This window comes from Culex quinquefasciatus, chromosome 2 (assembly GCF_015732765.1).
Source record: "Culex quinquefasciatus strain JHB chromosome 2, VPISU_Cqui_1.0_pri_paternal, whole genome shotgun sequence".
Classification (NCBI taxonomy): Eukaryota; Metazoa; Arthropoda; class Insecta; order Diptera; family Culicidae; genus Culex; species Culex quinquefasciatus.
In genome coordinates this window covers 65,925,668-65,942,387 of record NC_051862.1, presented here as the reverse complement: position 1 = coordinate 65,942,387, position 16,720 = coordinate 65,925,668, and the positions used below count along the sequence as shown (strand labels likewise).

The following is a 16,720-nucleotide window of genomic DNA, read 5'->3' as shown; positions in this document are numbered from 1 at the left end:
AACAAATATCAGTGTTCTGGAGTCCAGGAAATTGAGTTCTTCGCGGGTGCCACCCGCACAACCCAATTGGAACGTGTCAAAATTTAACCGAAAGAGTGCCTGTAAATACCTGTGCTGTGCGGCGGTACCATGGAGGTTGTCAACGGTGGAAATGGAACCGTGGTTTGGAGAACACGCTCGCGGGCTCAGCGAATCCAGGATGACATCGATGAAGGTAAATATTGGGGGCAGTGTGGGACGGGGTGTGGTTCAACAGGATTATTAAAAAATGTTTTTTTCAAAGAAAAAAATTGAGCTTTTTGTCAATGCATCGAGGAGAAAAGCATGGAAATGAAAATCTGCGTTTATATCACTGGAACAAGCCTTAAGCTACAATTCACCCAGGTCATGGATATAATTGACAATCATTGCCAACCATACGTAACAGTTGTAGGTATTTATTTTATATCCAAAGTTACGAGCTACAGGGGAAAGGAAAATATTTGTAAACTTTCGTTTGATATTTCAGATTCCAAACAAGTAAAAAAAGCAAAAAATATATTTGAAAACAGTCCATATTGTATACAATACCAATCAACAACAATTTTTTTGTATCATATAAATATCAATTTCATGCTTTATTTTGTTTTGTGTACACACAGTAAACAAACAATCATGAACATATTAATTCTGGGAATGGGTACCGCTTTTGAGTCAGCAAATAATTGTGAAATTTTGTGAAATTTATAGTATGTTTTTCAAAGCCTCGAAGATATTTACTTTTATTTTATACAATAATTTAAAATTTTGAACTTTTTCAAATCAAAGCTCACTCAAAGAATTTTTTTAACAATGCAACATTTAAAAAACATAAAACATAAAAATCCAAAAAAGTTGACAAACATTTGAAAAAAATACACTTCTATGAAAATTCGCCGATTTATTATTATTATTTTATTTATTATTATTATTTTTTTCTTCAATTGCGAGGCTCAGTTCTTCCTAATTTAAATTAGATTTTTTTCAGACTTGTTAAGAAGAGTTCGACTTCTTTTAAAATTTCTCAATTTATTAAACTGAAAAAAACGATAATTACATGATAACATAACCTTGCTACAATGTGATTTAGCAATACTGAGCAATACACCCCAGAATCTGTTTCTTAGGAAGTGATTTTGGATCAACATGGTGTCAATAAAAATAGGCCAATATTAATTTGTAAATAAAAATAGTTGCACTCTAAATATCCCATTTTTAAATATTCGCAAAATGTTAAATTTCCAAAATCGGTACTGTTTTAACACATTGTGTGAGTCATTGCACAGTGGGAAAAAAGGGCCCAAAAAATTACCGCAACATGATTTCGCGCAAACCATCGATTCCTATACACCAAAAGCTTCGTTTTTGCACCAGGAACAATAATCCGATGAAAAATCGCACTGCACGGACCGGTGGCCGGAGTACAGGCCACCGGAAGATCCGGATTTTTGGAAAAAGTGTCAGATTTATCCAATTGTGAACTGATAAGCTTTCTTCTACCATGAATAGTCATGCAAAACAGTCCTAGAATAATGTGGGAATTTAGGGCCAGCCATACTGGCCAGCCCTTGATGAGGGTGGTGATATTGAATGATGTGAACTCCGTCGATGCTCAGAACTAACTGCTTTTATTTAACTAAAACTATTCCAAGCGCGTTGGTTCTTTACCTGCTTCGAACCCACGCACTGTTTATTGCTAAGACAAGACGAAAGAGGACGAGAGTAATAAAACGAGACTCAAATAAGGACCTCATCGTTCCTTTTTCGTCTCTCTTTCACCTCTTCTCAATGTGATCTTAGCATGTGGCCGTGATTGCCACATCACTCACCCCTATACTAAAAAAAAAATTGTTAAACTTTTTTTTACTAATTCCCTATTATTGAATGTATGTATTGAATGAGTGTTTAATTTAATCTATTAATTTGTTTCCTTTCGATCAACAGTTTTGTTGAATGTTAACCTAACCTGTTCTGAATTGCTTTCAAATTGAAATGAGAAGAAGACTCAGAGCAATCCTTGTTTGCAACATTGCTCTGACATCCCTTCCCCCATAATTAAGATTGAAGACCTCATTTCTGAAATCCAATAAAAAACAAAAAAAAAATATTCGAAGTTTTATGTCATCTTTAACAATGTTGAAATCAATTGATTTAAAGAGCTTTTTGTTTTATAACAAAACAACAAAAATGTATCTGAAAATTTTACCTCAGCAAAACATCAGCATACACTCCAACTCTATTTCTAGATGGTCAGGACATCATTTGTGAAAGCACACTAACCTCTACGGGTGTGTCTGCATTTAGCCAAGCAACTACTTGTTCACAAACCTGCCTGCCGTAACGACTGTCGTACATTGACGTTCAGTTTAAGTTTAAGGACTTTAGTCTTACGCAATTTTAACATGGAAGATCATTGACTCATTTTTAGAGTTTGACTGACTTTAGCCGGAATTTACCCGTCCATGATTTGCTGCCTTGCCTTTTATTAATGAAAAATTGATTTCCAAAATTGTAAAAGAATCAATAGCTTCGTTGATGATTGAATGATTATATTTGCTGAATTTACAAACAAAAATAGTTAATTCACTTTGAAAGCCCAATCAGAAATTTTAAACTAAACACTCTCATACCTTAAATAGATCTTAAATTGTTGCCTGCCTTTGATGACTGACGCCAACGTTGTTGAAATGCTGTTCCGTTGAGAAATGTCCACGGCTCCGTGATGAAGTTGCAGACTCGATCTTCGGCTTTATTTGGTCCTTCTGGCTCCACCACGCTGATATCAACTTCCGTCGCCGGCGAAATACTTCTCAGGAACTCAGGAACACTTTCAAAATTACTTTAAAAAAAACCTCGGTGTGGGTTTTTTCCGTTGCTGCCACCATTGTGGGAATTTAGGGCCAGCCATACTGGCCAGCCCTTGATGAGGGTGGTGATATTGAATGATGTGAACTCCGTCGATGCTCAGAACTAACTGCTTTTATTTAACTAAAACTATTCCAAGCGCGTTGGTTCTTTACCTGCTTCGAACCCACGCACTGTTTATTGCTAAGACAAGACGAAAGAGGACGAGAGTAATAAAAACGAGACTCAAATAAGGACCTCATCGTTCCTTTTTCGTCTCTCTTTCACCTCTTCTCAATGTGATCTTAGCATGTGGCCGTGATTGCCACAATAATATTAAATACCATAGAACCCATCGGAACCGGTTCCACCGATCTCCGGTGGCCACATCCGGAACCGCATTAGGAAACAGCGTAAACTAGTCATGCGACGTATCAAACTTCTTGATTTTTGATGGAGAGTATCCTTAAAATGTATTTTTGCCTCCGGTGACCGGTTCCCAGGTTCTCCGGTGGCCACATCCGAAGATCATATTTGGCAAATTCCTGAAACCACTCTTGCGACATATCAAACTTCATGTTTTTAAAAGAGGAGTGTATAACTCATGTCCCCATCCAAAATCAAGAAGTTTGATACGTCGCATGACTAGTTTACTCTGTTTCCTAATGCGGTTTCGGATGTGGCCACCGGAGATCGGTGGAACCGGTTCCGATGGGTTCTATGGTATTTAATATTATTCTAGGATTGTTTTGCATGACTATTCATGGTAGAAGAAAGCTTATCAGTTCACAATTGGATAAATCTGACACTTTTTCCAAAAATCCGGATCTTCCGGTGGCCTGTACTCCGGCCACCGGTCCGTGCAGTGCGATTTTTCATCGGATTATTGTTCCCGGTGCAAAAACGAAGCTTTTGGTGTATAGGAATCGATGGTTTGCGCGAAATCATGTTGCGGTAATTTTTTGGGCCCTTTTTTCCCACTGTGCATTGTCTGACTTTAACCAACAAGTAAAAAAAATTTTTGACAATTTGACAATTTGACAATTTGACAATTTGACAATTTGACAATTTGACAATTTGACAATTTGACAATTTGACAATTTGACAATTTGACAATTTGAAAATTTAACAATTTGACAATTTGACAATTTGACAATTTGACAATTTGACAATTTGACAATTTGACAATTTGACAATTTGACAATTTGACAATTTGTCAATTTGACAATTTGACAATTTGACAATTTGACAATTTGACAATTTGACAATTTGACAATTTGACAATTTGACAATTTGACAATTTGACAATTTGACAATTTGACAATTTGACAATTTGACAATTTGACAATTTGAAAATTTGACAATTTGAAAATTTGACAATTTGACAATTTGACAATTTGACAATTTGAAAATTTGAAAATTTGACAATTTGACAATTTGACAATTTGACAATTTGACAATTTGACAATTTGACAATTTGACAATTTGACAATTTGACAATTTGACAATTTGACAATTTGACAATTTGACAATTTGACAATTTGACAATTTGACAATTTGTCAATTTGACAATTTGACAATTTGACAATTTGACAATTTGACAATTTGACAATTTGACAATTTGTCAATTTGACAATTTGACAATTTGACAATTTGACAATTTGACAATTTGACAATTTGACAATTTGACAATTTGACAATTTGACAATTTGACAATTTGACAGTTTGAAAATTTGACAATTTGAAAATTTGACAATTTGACAATTTGACAATTTGACAATTTGAAAATTTGACAATATGACAATTTGACAATTTGACAATTTGACAATTTGACAATTTGACAATTTGACAAATTGTCAAATTGTCAAATTGACAAATTGACAATTTGACAATTTGACAATTTGACAATTTGACAATTTGACAATTTGACAATTTGACAATTTGACAATTTGACAATTTGAAAATTTGACAATTTGACAATTTGACAATTTGACAATTTGACAATTTGACAATTTGACAATTTGACAATTTGACAATTTGACAATTTGACAATTTGACAATTTGACAATTTGACAATTTGACAATTTGACAATTTGACAATTTGACAATTTGACAATTTGACAATTTGACAATTTGACAATTTGACAATTTGACAATTTGACAATTTGACAATTTGACAATTTGACAATTTGACAATTTGTCAATTTGTCAATTTGTCAATTTGTCAATTTGACAAAATGACAAATTGACAATTTGTCAATTTGTCAATTTGTCAATTTGTCAATTTGTCAATTTGTCAATTTGTCAATTTGTCAATTTGTCAATTTGTCAATTTGTCAATTTGTCAAATTGTCAAATTGTCAAATTGTCAATTTGTCAATTTGTCAATTTGTCAATTTGTCAATTTGTCATTTTGTCAATTTGTCAATTTGTCAATTTGACAATTTGTCAATTTTTCAATTTGTCAATTTGTCAATTTGTCAATTTGTCAATTTGTCAATTTGTCAATTTGTCAATTTGTCAATTTGACAATTTGACAATTTGACAATTTGACAATTTGTCAATTTGTCAATTTGTCAATTTGTCAATTTGTCAATTTGTCAATTTGTCAATTTGTCAATTTGTCAATTTTTCAATTTGTCAATTTGTCAATTTGTCAATTTGTCAATTTGGTCTCTGCATAACGATGATAACGACAGATGCGCTAAGTAAGCATTCAACGATCAAATCGAGTCGAATAAATAGTTTTCCTTTTTCGTTTCCAAAAAAAAATCGAATTGTTTTGCATCCGTTTGCTTCAGGTTTCTATTCCAAAGAGGATTCTCAGCGTATTTATATGTTTCAGCTCCACCTTTGCCCAATTCGATCAGTTCTTACAACGAGCAAAAGGCACTTATATAGCATCGCGATTTGATTCAAAACTGTGTTTCATCCAATTTTGAGACTGCCATGACTGGTTCAGATTTAGTTTTGAATAATCTCTGGTTTTGGTTATTTTTAGTAATGATTTCACTCAAAAGATGATGCACACTGGAAAAAAGGGAAAAAAATCACTCTTGATTGTTGAAGAGAGCTGTACGGCCTCTGACCGGAATTTCGGTGGCCTAATTCAAAATCCTTTATGGTTAGGTAGTCAAATCGAGCTCTCATCACATTCATAACCTCATAAAATAAGTCTTGCAAAAAAAAATCTACCGAAAAACTGTTTGGCTTTAGGTTTATGTTTACAGTTTTTTGTCTTCCAGTTCAGCTATGCATTTGTACGTCAAAAAATCAAATTGTTCGCTTGCGAGACTCCTACTCGAAATTAGGGTGTCCGATGGCTTGAAACGGTGAGGCAATCCGAACCAAGTTTTACATCTAAGCTTCCATCCACCCTGGAAAACGAAAAACGAACTAACGACCTTTGGATTGCGAGTCCAACCGCCGACCAGCGACTTTACCGAGACAGATCTTTTGACTCAGGGAGACGACTCCTACACCTAGACTGAGCTAACGACCTATCCTCTGAGTTAGACCGGGGCCAAAATTTTCTTCCGCGTCCAATGGAAGGCGTGATCAGACAAATCTGGTCTCGAAAAATGCCACCTGAGCCGACTAGGAGCGAAGCGAACTGGAGTGAGAGGCAACTACAACTTGTACAAATTTTACTTACCGTCATCAGGGGTGACATTGGGTCTGGGGGTGAGATTGGGCCATACAAATTTCAGCCCCCCTGATGACGGTATTTCCCCAATATTTAGATTTTGATTCACATAAGAATACTCTTGAAAACACAAACCAAGCCGTCACTCCATCCTTCACCACGTGTGATGTGCCATGTGCGCGCAAATTGCTTTTAGGTAGGCTTTGATTTATGAAAAATGCGTCTTGCTAAATGAGCGTCCTGCTGTTGCGTACTGGAATATTTTCAAAGTCATCAAAGTAGCAATGGAATTTCCCCTCCCTAGCAGTGGTTCCAAAAAAAATAAAAATCATCAAGTTCCCCGTTCCGGTTAAAAAGAATTTCAAAAAAATACGATGTTTAAAAAATTATGAAAACATTTTTATTATTCTAAATTCAGCTTGAAAATTGAAAAAATATAAAAATTAAAATAATAGGCCATGGTAATAAAATTTTATTGAAAAATGTGTTTTAAAATGCATTTTGCACTTGCCCAGTATTTGTGCAATCGTTAGTTTTCAAAATATCTAACTTTTGACGATTTTTTTCAAAAAAAAAATCTTGCAGTACTGTACAATGAAATTTAAAAAAAATTAAAATATTTTTAGTCAGACATGCTAGATATGATTTAAAACGCAGGAAAAAGCAATTCAAATCGTCAAATTTGAATTTCAATTGTTCAAATTGGGACGAAATAAACTTTTTTTTTGTGCATTGGCATAATTGTAAAAATAATTCAACTTGAATGAAGAGTACAATTAAAATACATAAGGAATGGTTTAGAAAAATACTGACCGTGGTAGAGAAGTGTTCAAAGTACCTCAAGTAGAACTTTTCATAAAATTTTGACAAGTTTAAAAAGTTAGTTAACTATAGTTAAGAAAATGTTGATGAAAGTCATTATTTTAAACTTCTCAAAGTGTCATGATTTTCTTAATGAATATGATTTTTAATCAAAAACGGAATGCATTTTCGGATTCTTTGGACAATTTTCCACTAGGAAAAGTTTAAAAAAGTTTGTAAATAATAAATAATATTTGTTTTTGAAACACAATTAAAAAAAATCTACAAATTTATAGGCAATTTCAGTTGAACAAATTTCATGTAAAATGTGAAAACTTGTGATTCGAGCTTTGAATTCAGTATAAAATGCAATATAGTTCGATAATTTTATAAACAAAACTAATTTTAACAAATTTCAGGCAAAATTCCGACTTTTTAACAATTTTATCTAAAATTTATATGTATTTTGCTAAAAAGCTTAAACACTTAATTAAAAAAATATAAACATTGATTTTTTTCTTAAAAACTATATCAGCTACTTTAGTGATGGTACATTTAGCGTACAAATAAAGTTTGAACATCTTAAATATGAGTTTAACAAGAAAAACTATGACTATCAAAGTCACCCCGGAATTAAAACTAAGAATTTTTAACGTAGCAATTTTTCTAAACATTATTGAAAAAACTTTTTTTCCGAAATAGTGCATGAACTTTGTGTGGCCTACCCCAGTACATGTTTTAAAAATAATAATCTTGAGAAAAACCTTATCTGTTGGAAAATATTCTAAAAACAAATTGAAATCCTATCAAAGTCACCCCGGTTTACGGTATGTAGTTTCATGACGGAATTGCAAAAATACTTGTTTGGGTGTTCCACATTTAATTTAAAAAGGCTTATAAAAACATATCTTATTTAGATAATAATTATTTCTAAGTGGTCCTCATCACCAACTGCAGCTTTACTGAAAGCACGATATCGATCAGATTTTTTTTCCATAGATACAAATTTTAAAACAAAATTATGCAAAATGCCATTTACAGGTTTAAATGAAAACATGTTGTAAATTTTGTTTTGAATGCAAAATATTACATGGAAAAATAAAAATTTGTTTTTAACACGTTTAAGCCATTGCAAATATTGTTTAAAGTTTATGTTGATTGACTCTGATTAACCCTCTAACGCCCATGGTTACTCCAGAGCATCACCTATTTTTTAATTTTTTGGTTTTAAATTTCTTTGCAGCCATGATTTTTTTCAACCTGATTCAACCTACGTTAGTTTATATAGAATGTTAGCTTATAACCATTAACCGATTTTGATCTGGGCGGGAAGGGGTTAAACTTAAAGGAGGGCAAAAAATGTAAAAAATATAAGAAATTTAAATATCAGGCAACTTCAACAACATTTGATTGAAACGAGTGTTTTAAAATACATTTTCACCAATCCAGTTTTTTTTTTGCTGCCATAAGTACACCCAAACGTCGGTCGCATGATTGTGATGCATGGCGGCATGAAAGTATATCAAATTCTGCATGAAATCTGTCCTCATGCATTTTTTGAGATATAGGAGTATGCCCGTTACCGACAAATATCGACATCACCGACGGCTGTTTGATTGTATTGCAGAAAAATAATCTGAACAGAACGAGGTTTGAACCACCAACTTTTTGTTGATCCGACACGCTACCACCGCGCCATGGACGCTGAATGAGTTGTGGTCCAACATATTCTTCTCTCTGGAGTGTTGCTTGAGGATGCGCCAGAATTATATGTGTTGGTGCAAACTGCAGATTGCTGACATGTTTAAAAATGGGCAAAATTGATCTATGAGCTTGCTGCAAAATCTGTTATACAATGTAACATTTTCTGCAGCAAATCCACTGTTGCAGATATTGAGATATATTTTTCCTTTGGGTGTGTCATTTGGCGGATAATTACCCTTTCGGAAAATAAAAATTCATAATTTTCGTAATTTGATTCATTTGAAAACGTTCAAGTTGATAAATCAATAGAAGCAATAAACAATATTTCAGATAGCCTTGTAGAATAAAACCAAAAGAAGTGAATATTAGAAAAAATACATTTTTTAAGAGAACTGTAAAAAACCCCCTCTCAGCCTTCGAAAAAGACTCCCAACCTAATTGTTTAACATAAATGTGGATACAATTTCGTTATTTATTCATTAAGATTGCACTTCTCTGCTGAACAACATCTTCCTCCAATCCAACTCAGCTCCACTCTGTTTTGATTTCACTGAGTGCGCTTCCGATTGTAATCATCCCAACATGGATTGCGTTAGTCCAGCTTCTCTAACCGTCAGATCGAGTGACACTGCCCCGCAGACCTATACGGCTGGCAACTGGTGCATGAAGGTGACGAACGACAATCGTTTTTGCAAAACGAGAGAGACATTAGCTATAATGGTGCTGCACAATAAGCGCAGAGAATAAAATAACAATTTACCCCCGAGGGGAGGGTAATTTTCTTGTTGACGTAATTTACTAATTAGCTGGGGAGCTCTTCAGAATAAGAAACTGCACAATCGTGTTGTCGTGATTTCAATTACGTTTGAATTGATGGAAATATATTTGTTTTTATTTTGACGTCATAAGAAGAAAATGTAATCACTTGTGATAATTTGTTTGCTTCACAACAAACTCTAAGTTCCTTTGCGATTCGACTACAAGACACATCAGCAGGAGGTCCACAAAATATCTAATCTAGGACATTAAGCCGTAGTACATCGTGATGGAATTTGGTATTCCTAGAGATGCAGTGCTCCTGATGTGTAGCACAGCTGGGACCGTATTGGCGTGGTTTACTTGAAAACCTGTATAAAATATTCATGGCCACAAATTGGATAGCGAGATAATAGGTAAGCACTGGCGACGTCTTTCGAGAGTCTCCTTATCAACGATGATGATTTTTAATGGATTCAAAAAACCGGTATGAATGTCTTTTATTTTAAGTTAATTGACTAAACATATTTTATTATTTCTAACAACATTTTAACAAAGCTTTTGAGAAATCACCAAAAAAGTAGTTATATTAAAAGCAATTTGAGATCAACTATGTAATTTCCCCGTGGTAACAAGTTGTTCACACATTCGAGCCCTCAGCACCCCGATCAACTATCGAAAGCCGTTGGTAACGTGCAAAGTCGCTAATTGGTTCATCGCGTGTTGTTCAGGCTAAATAGTTTGCATTTCGCAGTAGAACGATGTTTGCATGCATGGCCCACTGCCCTTTTGCCGCCGACATAAATGGTGTAAATCACTATTCACATTAGCAATAGAGTTTACTGGCTGATTGAGCTAGAGCATCGCATCGCATCAGCTAATGTGTTTTTAATTTTGGGAAAGTTCTACCTTTGTTTGATCTCCGAGCTGTTCCGGGAATGTCTTGTCCACTTGTGTAATCTAATTTGGCTAATCTCTCTCCTCAACAAGGGCAACTCAACGGTGATTGTATCTTAATGAACTCCGAGTACCACCCGCAGGTGATTAATCAAACTGGGGTGATTAATTTGCATTCCGCGCGGGGTTCATGCTGGTGCTGGAAGTGTGGGGCCGGGTACGATCTGTTTACTCTTGACGTTTCCAGAGGGTGGGAAAATGTCTGGCACATCAATCGTCGTTCCAATCGAGTTCCACCGTGCCACCACGGTTAAGAAGTACTTTCCACAGTCACCACGGTTGCCTTCGCAACCTGGTTGGCCCTTTAGTGTCAAGAAGCTATGTCGAGCAAAATGTATGAACGCTAGGGTGTTCAAGAAATTATATGCTCTGGATTGGTTAGATAACAAACAATTGCTTGAACAATTCATGAACAATAATCACAGCTGTAAAGTATGGTATCAATTACAGAAACTCCGACTCCAACTTATATTTGGACTTGTCGACATTAACAGGCTCTAGCTATAAAAAAAACCCGACTTCCTCGTTATCGATTTCAACTCACAAAATAATTCCCAAAAAATGTAATAAAAATAAGCCGACTACAAGTCCAATTCCATTTTGTTTTCTCCCAACTTTTTCATTAAATGTTACTTTGATTGTTACATGTAATGTTAACAGCAGAGTGGTTCTCTACTTTTTCGCAAATCGACTTTTCTTTGGAATTGGGATGAAAAAAGTGCCCTATGTCAAAAGAAGTCAATTTGCATCGCTAGATTTTCCATAAAGTTTTGGAGGGTATGTAGAAAAAAGGGGAATGAAAATGTATGAAATTCTGTATCTTGAAAAACAGGTTTTCTGATCGATTTGATGTCTTTGGCAAAGTTGTAGGTTGTAAGATGTCGTGATCATAAAAAAAATTATACCAAGAAAAAATCCGATTTGTTTATTTAACATTTTATCATTACAAGTAAAATTTCCAGAATACATGTTTTTTTAATTTTCTATTTTTTTATGTTTAAGGGGACTACATGATACAGTCGACTCTCTGGTTGTCAATATCCTAGGGACCGTCGAGAAAGAGAATTATCAGTTTACAGAACGATGTAAAATGAAGACTCGATTGAAATTTTTTTTTTCTTGATACCCAGCTATGAGAGAGAATCATGCCAACGTCTATTAAACAAAAACAAACTAATGTCAAACACCCTTCAAAGCTTCGTTTCGCCAAGAAAAATGTCTATGCAAGCCATGAGAAAGTGAAATTATTGACAACCGGAAGAGAATTTTAACTCAAACAAAATCCAGGCGACCGTCGAGGAAGAGATCCTTCAAGCAAGGGAAAATATCGAGGAATGAAGATAATTGAAGTATGCAGATTGAAGGGACTGCAGAATTCATCGATAGATGGAGAATTATTGATATCGAGAAGATCGACAGCCAGAGAGTCGACTGTATATGATTTTTTGAAACAAAATCTTGTTTTGCTCTTCTTGCTAAATAAAGGTATAGGTTTTGCTTTATGGCTAGACGTCATTTCCATCTTCGTAAGAGGAGCGGCCGTGGCTGACTGGTTACGGTGTTCGCTTTGTAAGCAAATTGTTCTGGGTTCGATTCCCATCTGCTCCCAACGAGAAAGTTAAGAACACATAAATTTGAAATGATGAATATGAACGAAAAATCAAAGTCGCTCGAGGCGGGGTTCGATCCTCCGTCCTTTGGATTGGTAAGCAAAAATGCTAACCACTAGGCCATGACGACTTGGTGAGCTTGGACTGGAATTAGGAATACTGTTACAGAGAGCGAGTTGTGGCGCTATAACCACGGCAAATAGTGTCCAGGGCATTCGTGGAAATACAATGTCCCTTCCCAGAGGGTCCCGGAGTACCAAACCTTCTTAGCATGGTGCTCCCAACGAATACAACCAAAATCTCGGAGCGTATGGTGGTGTGTCCCCACGCTTCTTCCTCCTGTCGATTCAGAATTGTGTTGTTGTTCGAACACTCTGTGCTCAAACTCAACCCAATTACGAGTCATCTCTGCGATACGGCTTTACGCAGTAGGCCTGGCCGCTTTAACGCTTGTGATGCTTCAATGCATTTCGATGCAATGGCGCACTACAAATGTTAATAAATGACAAGAAGAGTGCTAGGCGTCATCTAACCTAAGGCACTCTCCAGGATCCCTTCGAAAGATTGGCTGCGCTAGGGTCTGATTAGATTGGATTAGATTAGATTAGACGTCATTTCCATCTTCGTAAATATTACAATCCATCATAAATTTTCATCGGAAAAATCGATGAAAAATCACACTGCATAGATTTTCGACGTTCTATCGATTCATAATGACAAATCTATCTCCAACCCTCGAATTTTGAAAAAATAAATTCCGTGGAGTTCGAGTAATGTTCGTGTGTGGTAAAATTTTGCAAAATTTTGTGTCGCGTCGTTCTCAGCTCCCCTATATCCGATTTTGATTCTTCTGTATGCATAGAAAAACTGAACCTGGACGAGTTACCGATCAAATTTCGAAATAATAATCTATATTCGGATGTGATAAGACTTTCCAACAAATTACGCAGCTTTTAAATAAAAATAAGGTCAATTTTTTTCATTTCCATATCATTTATTCATCCCAAAAAATGCATTTTTCGAGTTCTACAACCTCCCACATTTTCATCAAGATTCATAATTTGGTTCTGTAGTTAGAGCCGTTTGAATAACCTACACAGAAAAAAATGTGAATTTACTCGACACGAAAAAAATGAATCACATGTAAACTCAGTTCATGTAATCTTGAGATTCGACGTAAACGGTTGAAACACACGTACAATCATGTTTTTACGTATAATTAGTTGCAAATTTACATCAAATTGCATTAAAATTTAAATGTTTAACGACGTGCAAAAGTGTTACATGATAAATTATGTAACAATCGGAAATATTTTTTTGTGTGTACCATAAGAAAAAAAACCCTAAAAAAAGGTAAAAGCCCACCTGGTGACCTTCGACAACATTTTTCGTTTCCAATTTTATCCGAAATTTCTTTCTACATTCAAAGTCCAGACCATGAGTACGCATCATTTTTTAGAAGGATTTACTTTTGGCCTTTCTTACTAAAGAAAGGTATAGGTTTTGCTTTTATGGAAAATTTCGAAAACTTGGACAGAAAAAAAATTTGAAATTCATTTTTGAAGCAAAATTATTGAAGTGATCAGAAAATTTACCGAAAATTTCACATTTCAAAATTGAAAAGCTGAGTTTCCGAGATATCGTCAGTTGAAAATTACAGGCTTATTATGTTAAAATTAGAAAATTATTTTCATCAATATGAATTATTTGTGAGATTTTATCTGAGAAACTTACTGCCCGATTTTCAAAGATCCAGAGAGAAAATTGTAAATTTTCTCAGCTTTTCAAACATATATTCAATGGTGCTTTTCTTTCATAAAATATTGTTAAAATGCAAAATAATTAAAAGAACTCGAAAATGTAGCTCAGCAACTTGAAAACGGTACATTTTACCAAAAAAAGTCAAGCGCTTTTTGATTGCAAATTTGATTTAGCTTTAAAAATTACTTTTAATATTTTTTGTCCACATTTTCGGTATCTTTCAAAAAAACACGATTTTTTTCAAAAAATTATATCTCCTAAACCACATCTGGTTTCACTATGGCTCAGAAGATGTATTTTTCAAGTCCATTAAAACAATTAAAAAATAGAATATAAAAAAAGTATTTGGGTAATTTAACTTCCAGCGATAAAAAGTTGAAATTAAAAAATCTTATTTTTATCGTATACCAATTTTTTTTTCGAAAAGTCCTTATCATAACCTACAACTTTGCCGAGGACAACAAACCGATCAGAAAATCCCTTCTAAAGATACAGAATTTCATACAATTTAATACCTATTTTGTATGACCAGCGCTCAAAATTGTATGGAATGACTTCTTTTCACTCAGGAAATGCTTGGCCAAAATTTCATCAAAATTAAAAACTGAAAATTTAAAAATCGTAGAGAACTCAGCTGTCTTAAAAAAAAACCATAAAAAAAGTGGAAATCTGTTAACAACAAAACAGTTATGACCACAAAATAAAATAAAGAAAAAAAACTTATTCTTGCTCTATATTACAATAATGAAACAAAATGAATGAAAAATGATATCATTCAACCATGGACACCCTAATGCTCACACGTCAGAAGAACCCTGGCAAACAGTAGCGGAAGATGAATATCAGGTTATTTGCGTGAATTTATCATCGGATGTGAGATTTATGATGTGAGCGTTTTTTTCTTTTCTTTCAATTCCTCCAGTGTAGATGTGGGGCGAGACAAAACCAGATTGCTAGACCGGAAGTGTGCTGGTTTTGAGCGATGACAGCTGATGTATCAAATTGAGTGAAATTTTGAAATGTTTCATTGTTTCTTTGAGATGGATTTTCAACAAAAATATTTTATTTTTTAAAAGAAAATACCTCGATTTGAAAATTTGTAAACTAACTTCAAAGCAAAAATACTAAGTTTCACACAGCTAAGAATATACAGTTAGCTAATCAAATCTAATTATCGCACACGTCCCTCAGTTCAAGCGTAACACCCCCATTCGTTTCATCGTTAGCCACATGTGGTCCAGTCTAGTTCAATATTTTCAACGTCTTAAAATTTTGTTCAACTAAGTTGCAACATATCGATGCCTCTGTGCTCTCTTGTTCTTAGCTTGCTGGTTTTCCTATCTAGTTAGCATAAGAGAGCACAGAGGCATCGATATGCTGCCCTGCTGAGCTGGTGTCCAATTTAATGGGCGCGTTAAAACTCACGAGGAAATTCGCGCAAATGTTTACAAAATAAACGAATCACTTCCCCCGCGTTTTTTTAAAGGTGGAAAGAAATTGTGAAAAGTGCAAATAAAAAGATGAAACAAGTAGCAACACAAGTTGGTGTGCGATATTAAATATTTATGCAGTGCTACACCACCGGCCGTGAATATGGTGAACCAATCACCTGGTGGGCGTTGCTTCCGTGTCAGGACAGCATGTTTCATTGCACAACGATTTTATCTCTCCTTTAGTGGTAGAATTGGATTTTTTTCTGACTTGCATTGAAATTCCATGAGTTATCTATCGTTGAACTTTTCAACTTTTTTTTCAGCATGATTTAAAAATTGTATGCTAAGGAAAATAGCATAACATCATATAAACGTAATCTTATAAAAATTGTCATCGAATTTTATTGTTTTTGTCTAAAACAAAACGACCTCCCTACATCTTTGAAGAAAAAATAACACACCAACTAAACATTACAGTAGCATACAAACCAGCAACAACCACATTCCGCCAAACGCCAATGTTCTGTTGCTTCTGGCTGGCTGGTTCTGGCGATGGTAGAAGGCACCACCACGATGTAAACAAACCATTCGCATTTTCTCGGCATTTCCACCCTCTCCCTCTCTCTCACTCTCTCTTGCCGGCACACCGGCTCGTTGTTGGTGATATTCAAGAAGCACGTGCTTCTACTCCAATAACCAACCGACACCGACCGAACGTGACCTTGTCGCGGCCGCCAGTCAGTGCCAAGTTCTCTCTTTCGAACTGCCAACGGATTGTGACGGAGGTGTCGGTGCTAGCGCGCAAGCCCAACTTCGAAAACCATTTCCCTCTGTGTAGTGTGGGAATTCACGATTTCACGGAAATCTGAGTGTTATTTCATATTTTTATAAAAATGAAAGTTTTGAATAATTTTCAGTTACTTCAATTTCAATTGTAACGCTAAATATTTCACTGAAATTTTTATGAAAACCCGTACTCGTTATTTTGTAAATGAGTATAAAACAAATAACATTAAAAAAAATGATTCGAATAATGTTAAAAGAGAATAAGCAAAACTCTAGATTTTGATCGGGACTGGCAACACCAGCCAGCAACAGTCAACTGTTCGGAGCTCCTCAAACTTTTCGATTTTTTCGCCGTAATTAACAGTGATTACCCGCGAGTTTGCTGCTCCAGCATGCCAAGGGCC

At 34.9% G+C, this 16,720-nt stretch overlaps 1 protein-coding gene across 1 annotated transcript in view; it reads left to right on the top strand.

The window, feature by feature from the left end:
- The first annotated feature begins 4 nt into the window (after positions 1 to 4).
- The window catches only part of LOC6036842 (adenylate cyclase type 2), a 111,700-nt gene continuing 94,984 nt past the window's right edge, over positions 5 to 16,720 (top strand). Inside the window, exon 1 of the mRNA XM_038254226.1 lies at positions 5 to 214. Coding sequence (XP_038110154.1) covers positions 130 to 214 — 85 coding nt within the window. The 5' untranslated portion in view covers positions 5 to 129. The remainder of the gene's footprint in view (positions 215 to 16,720) is intronic.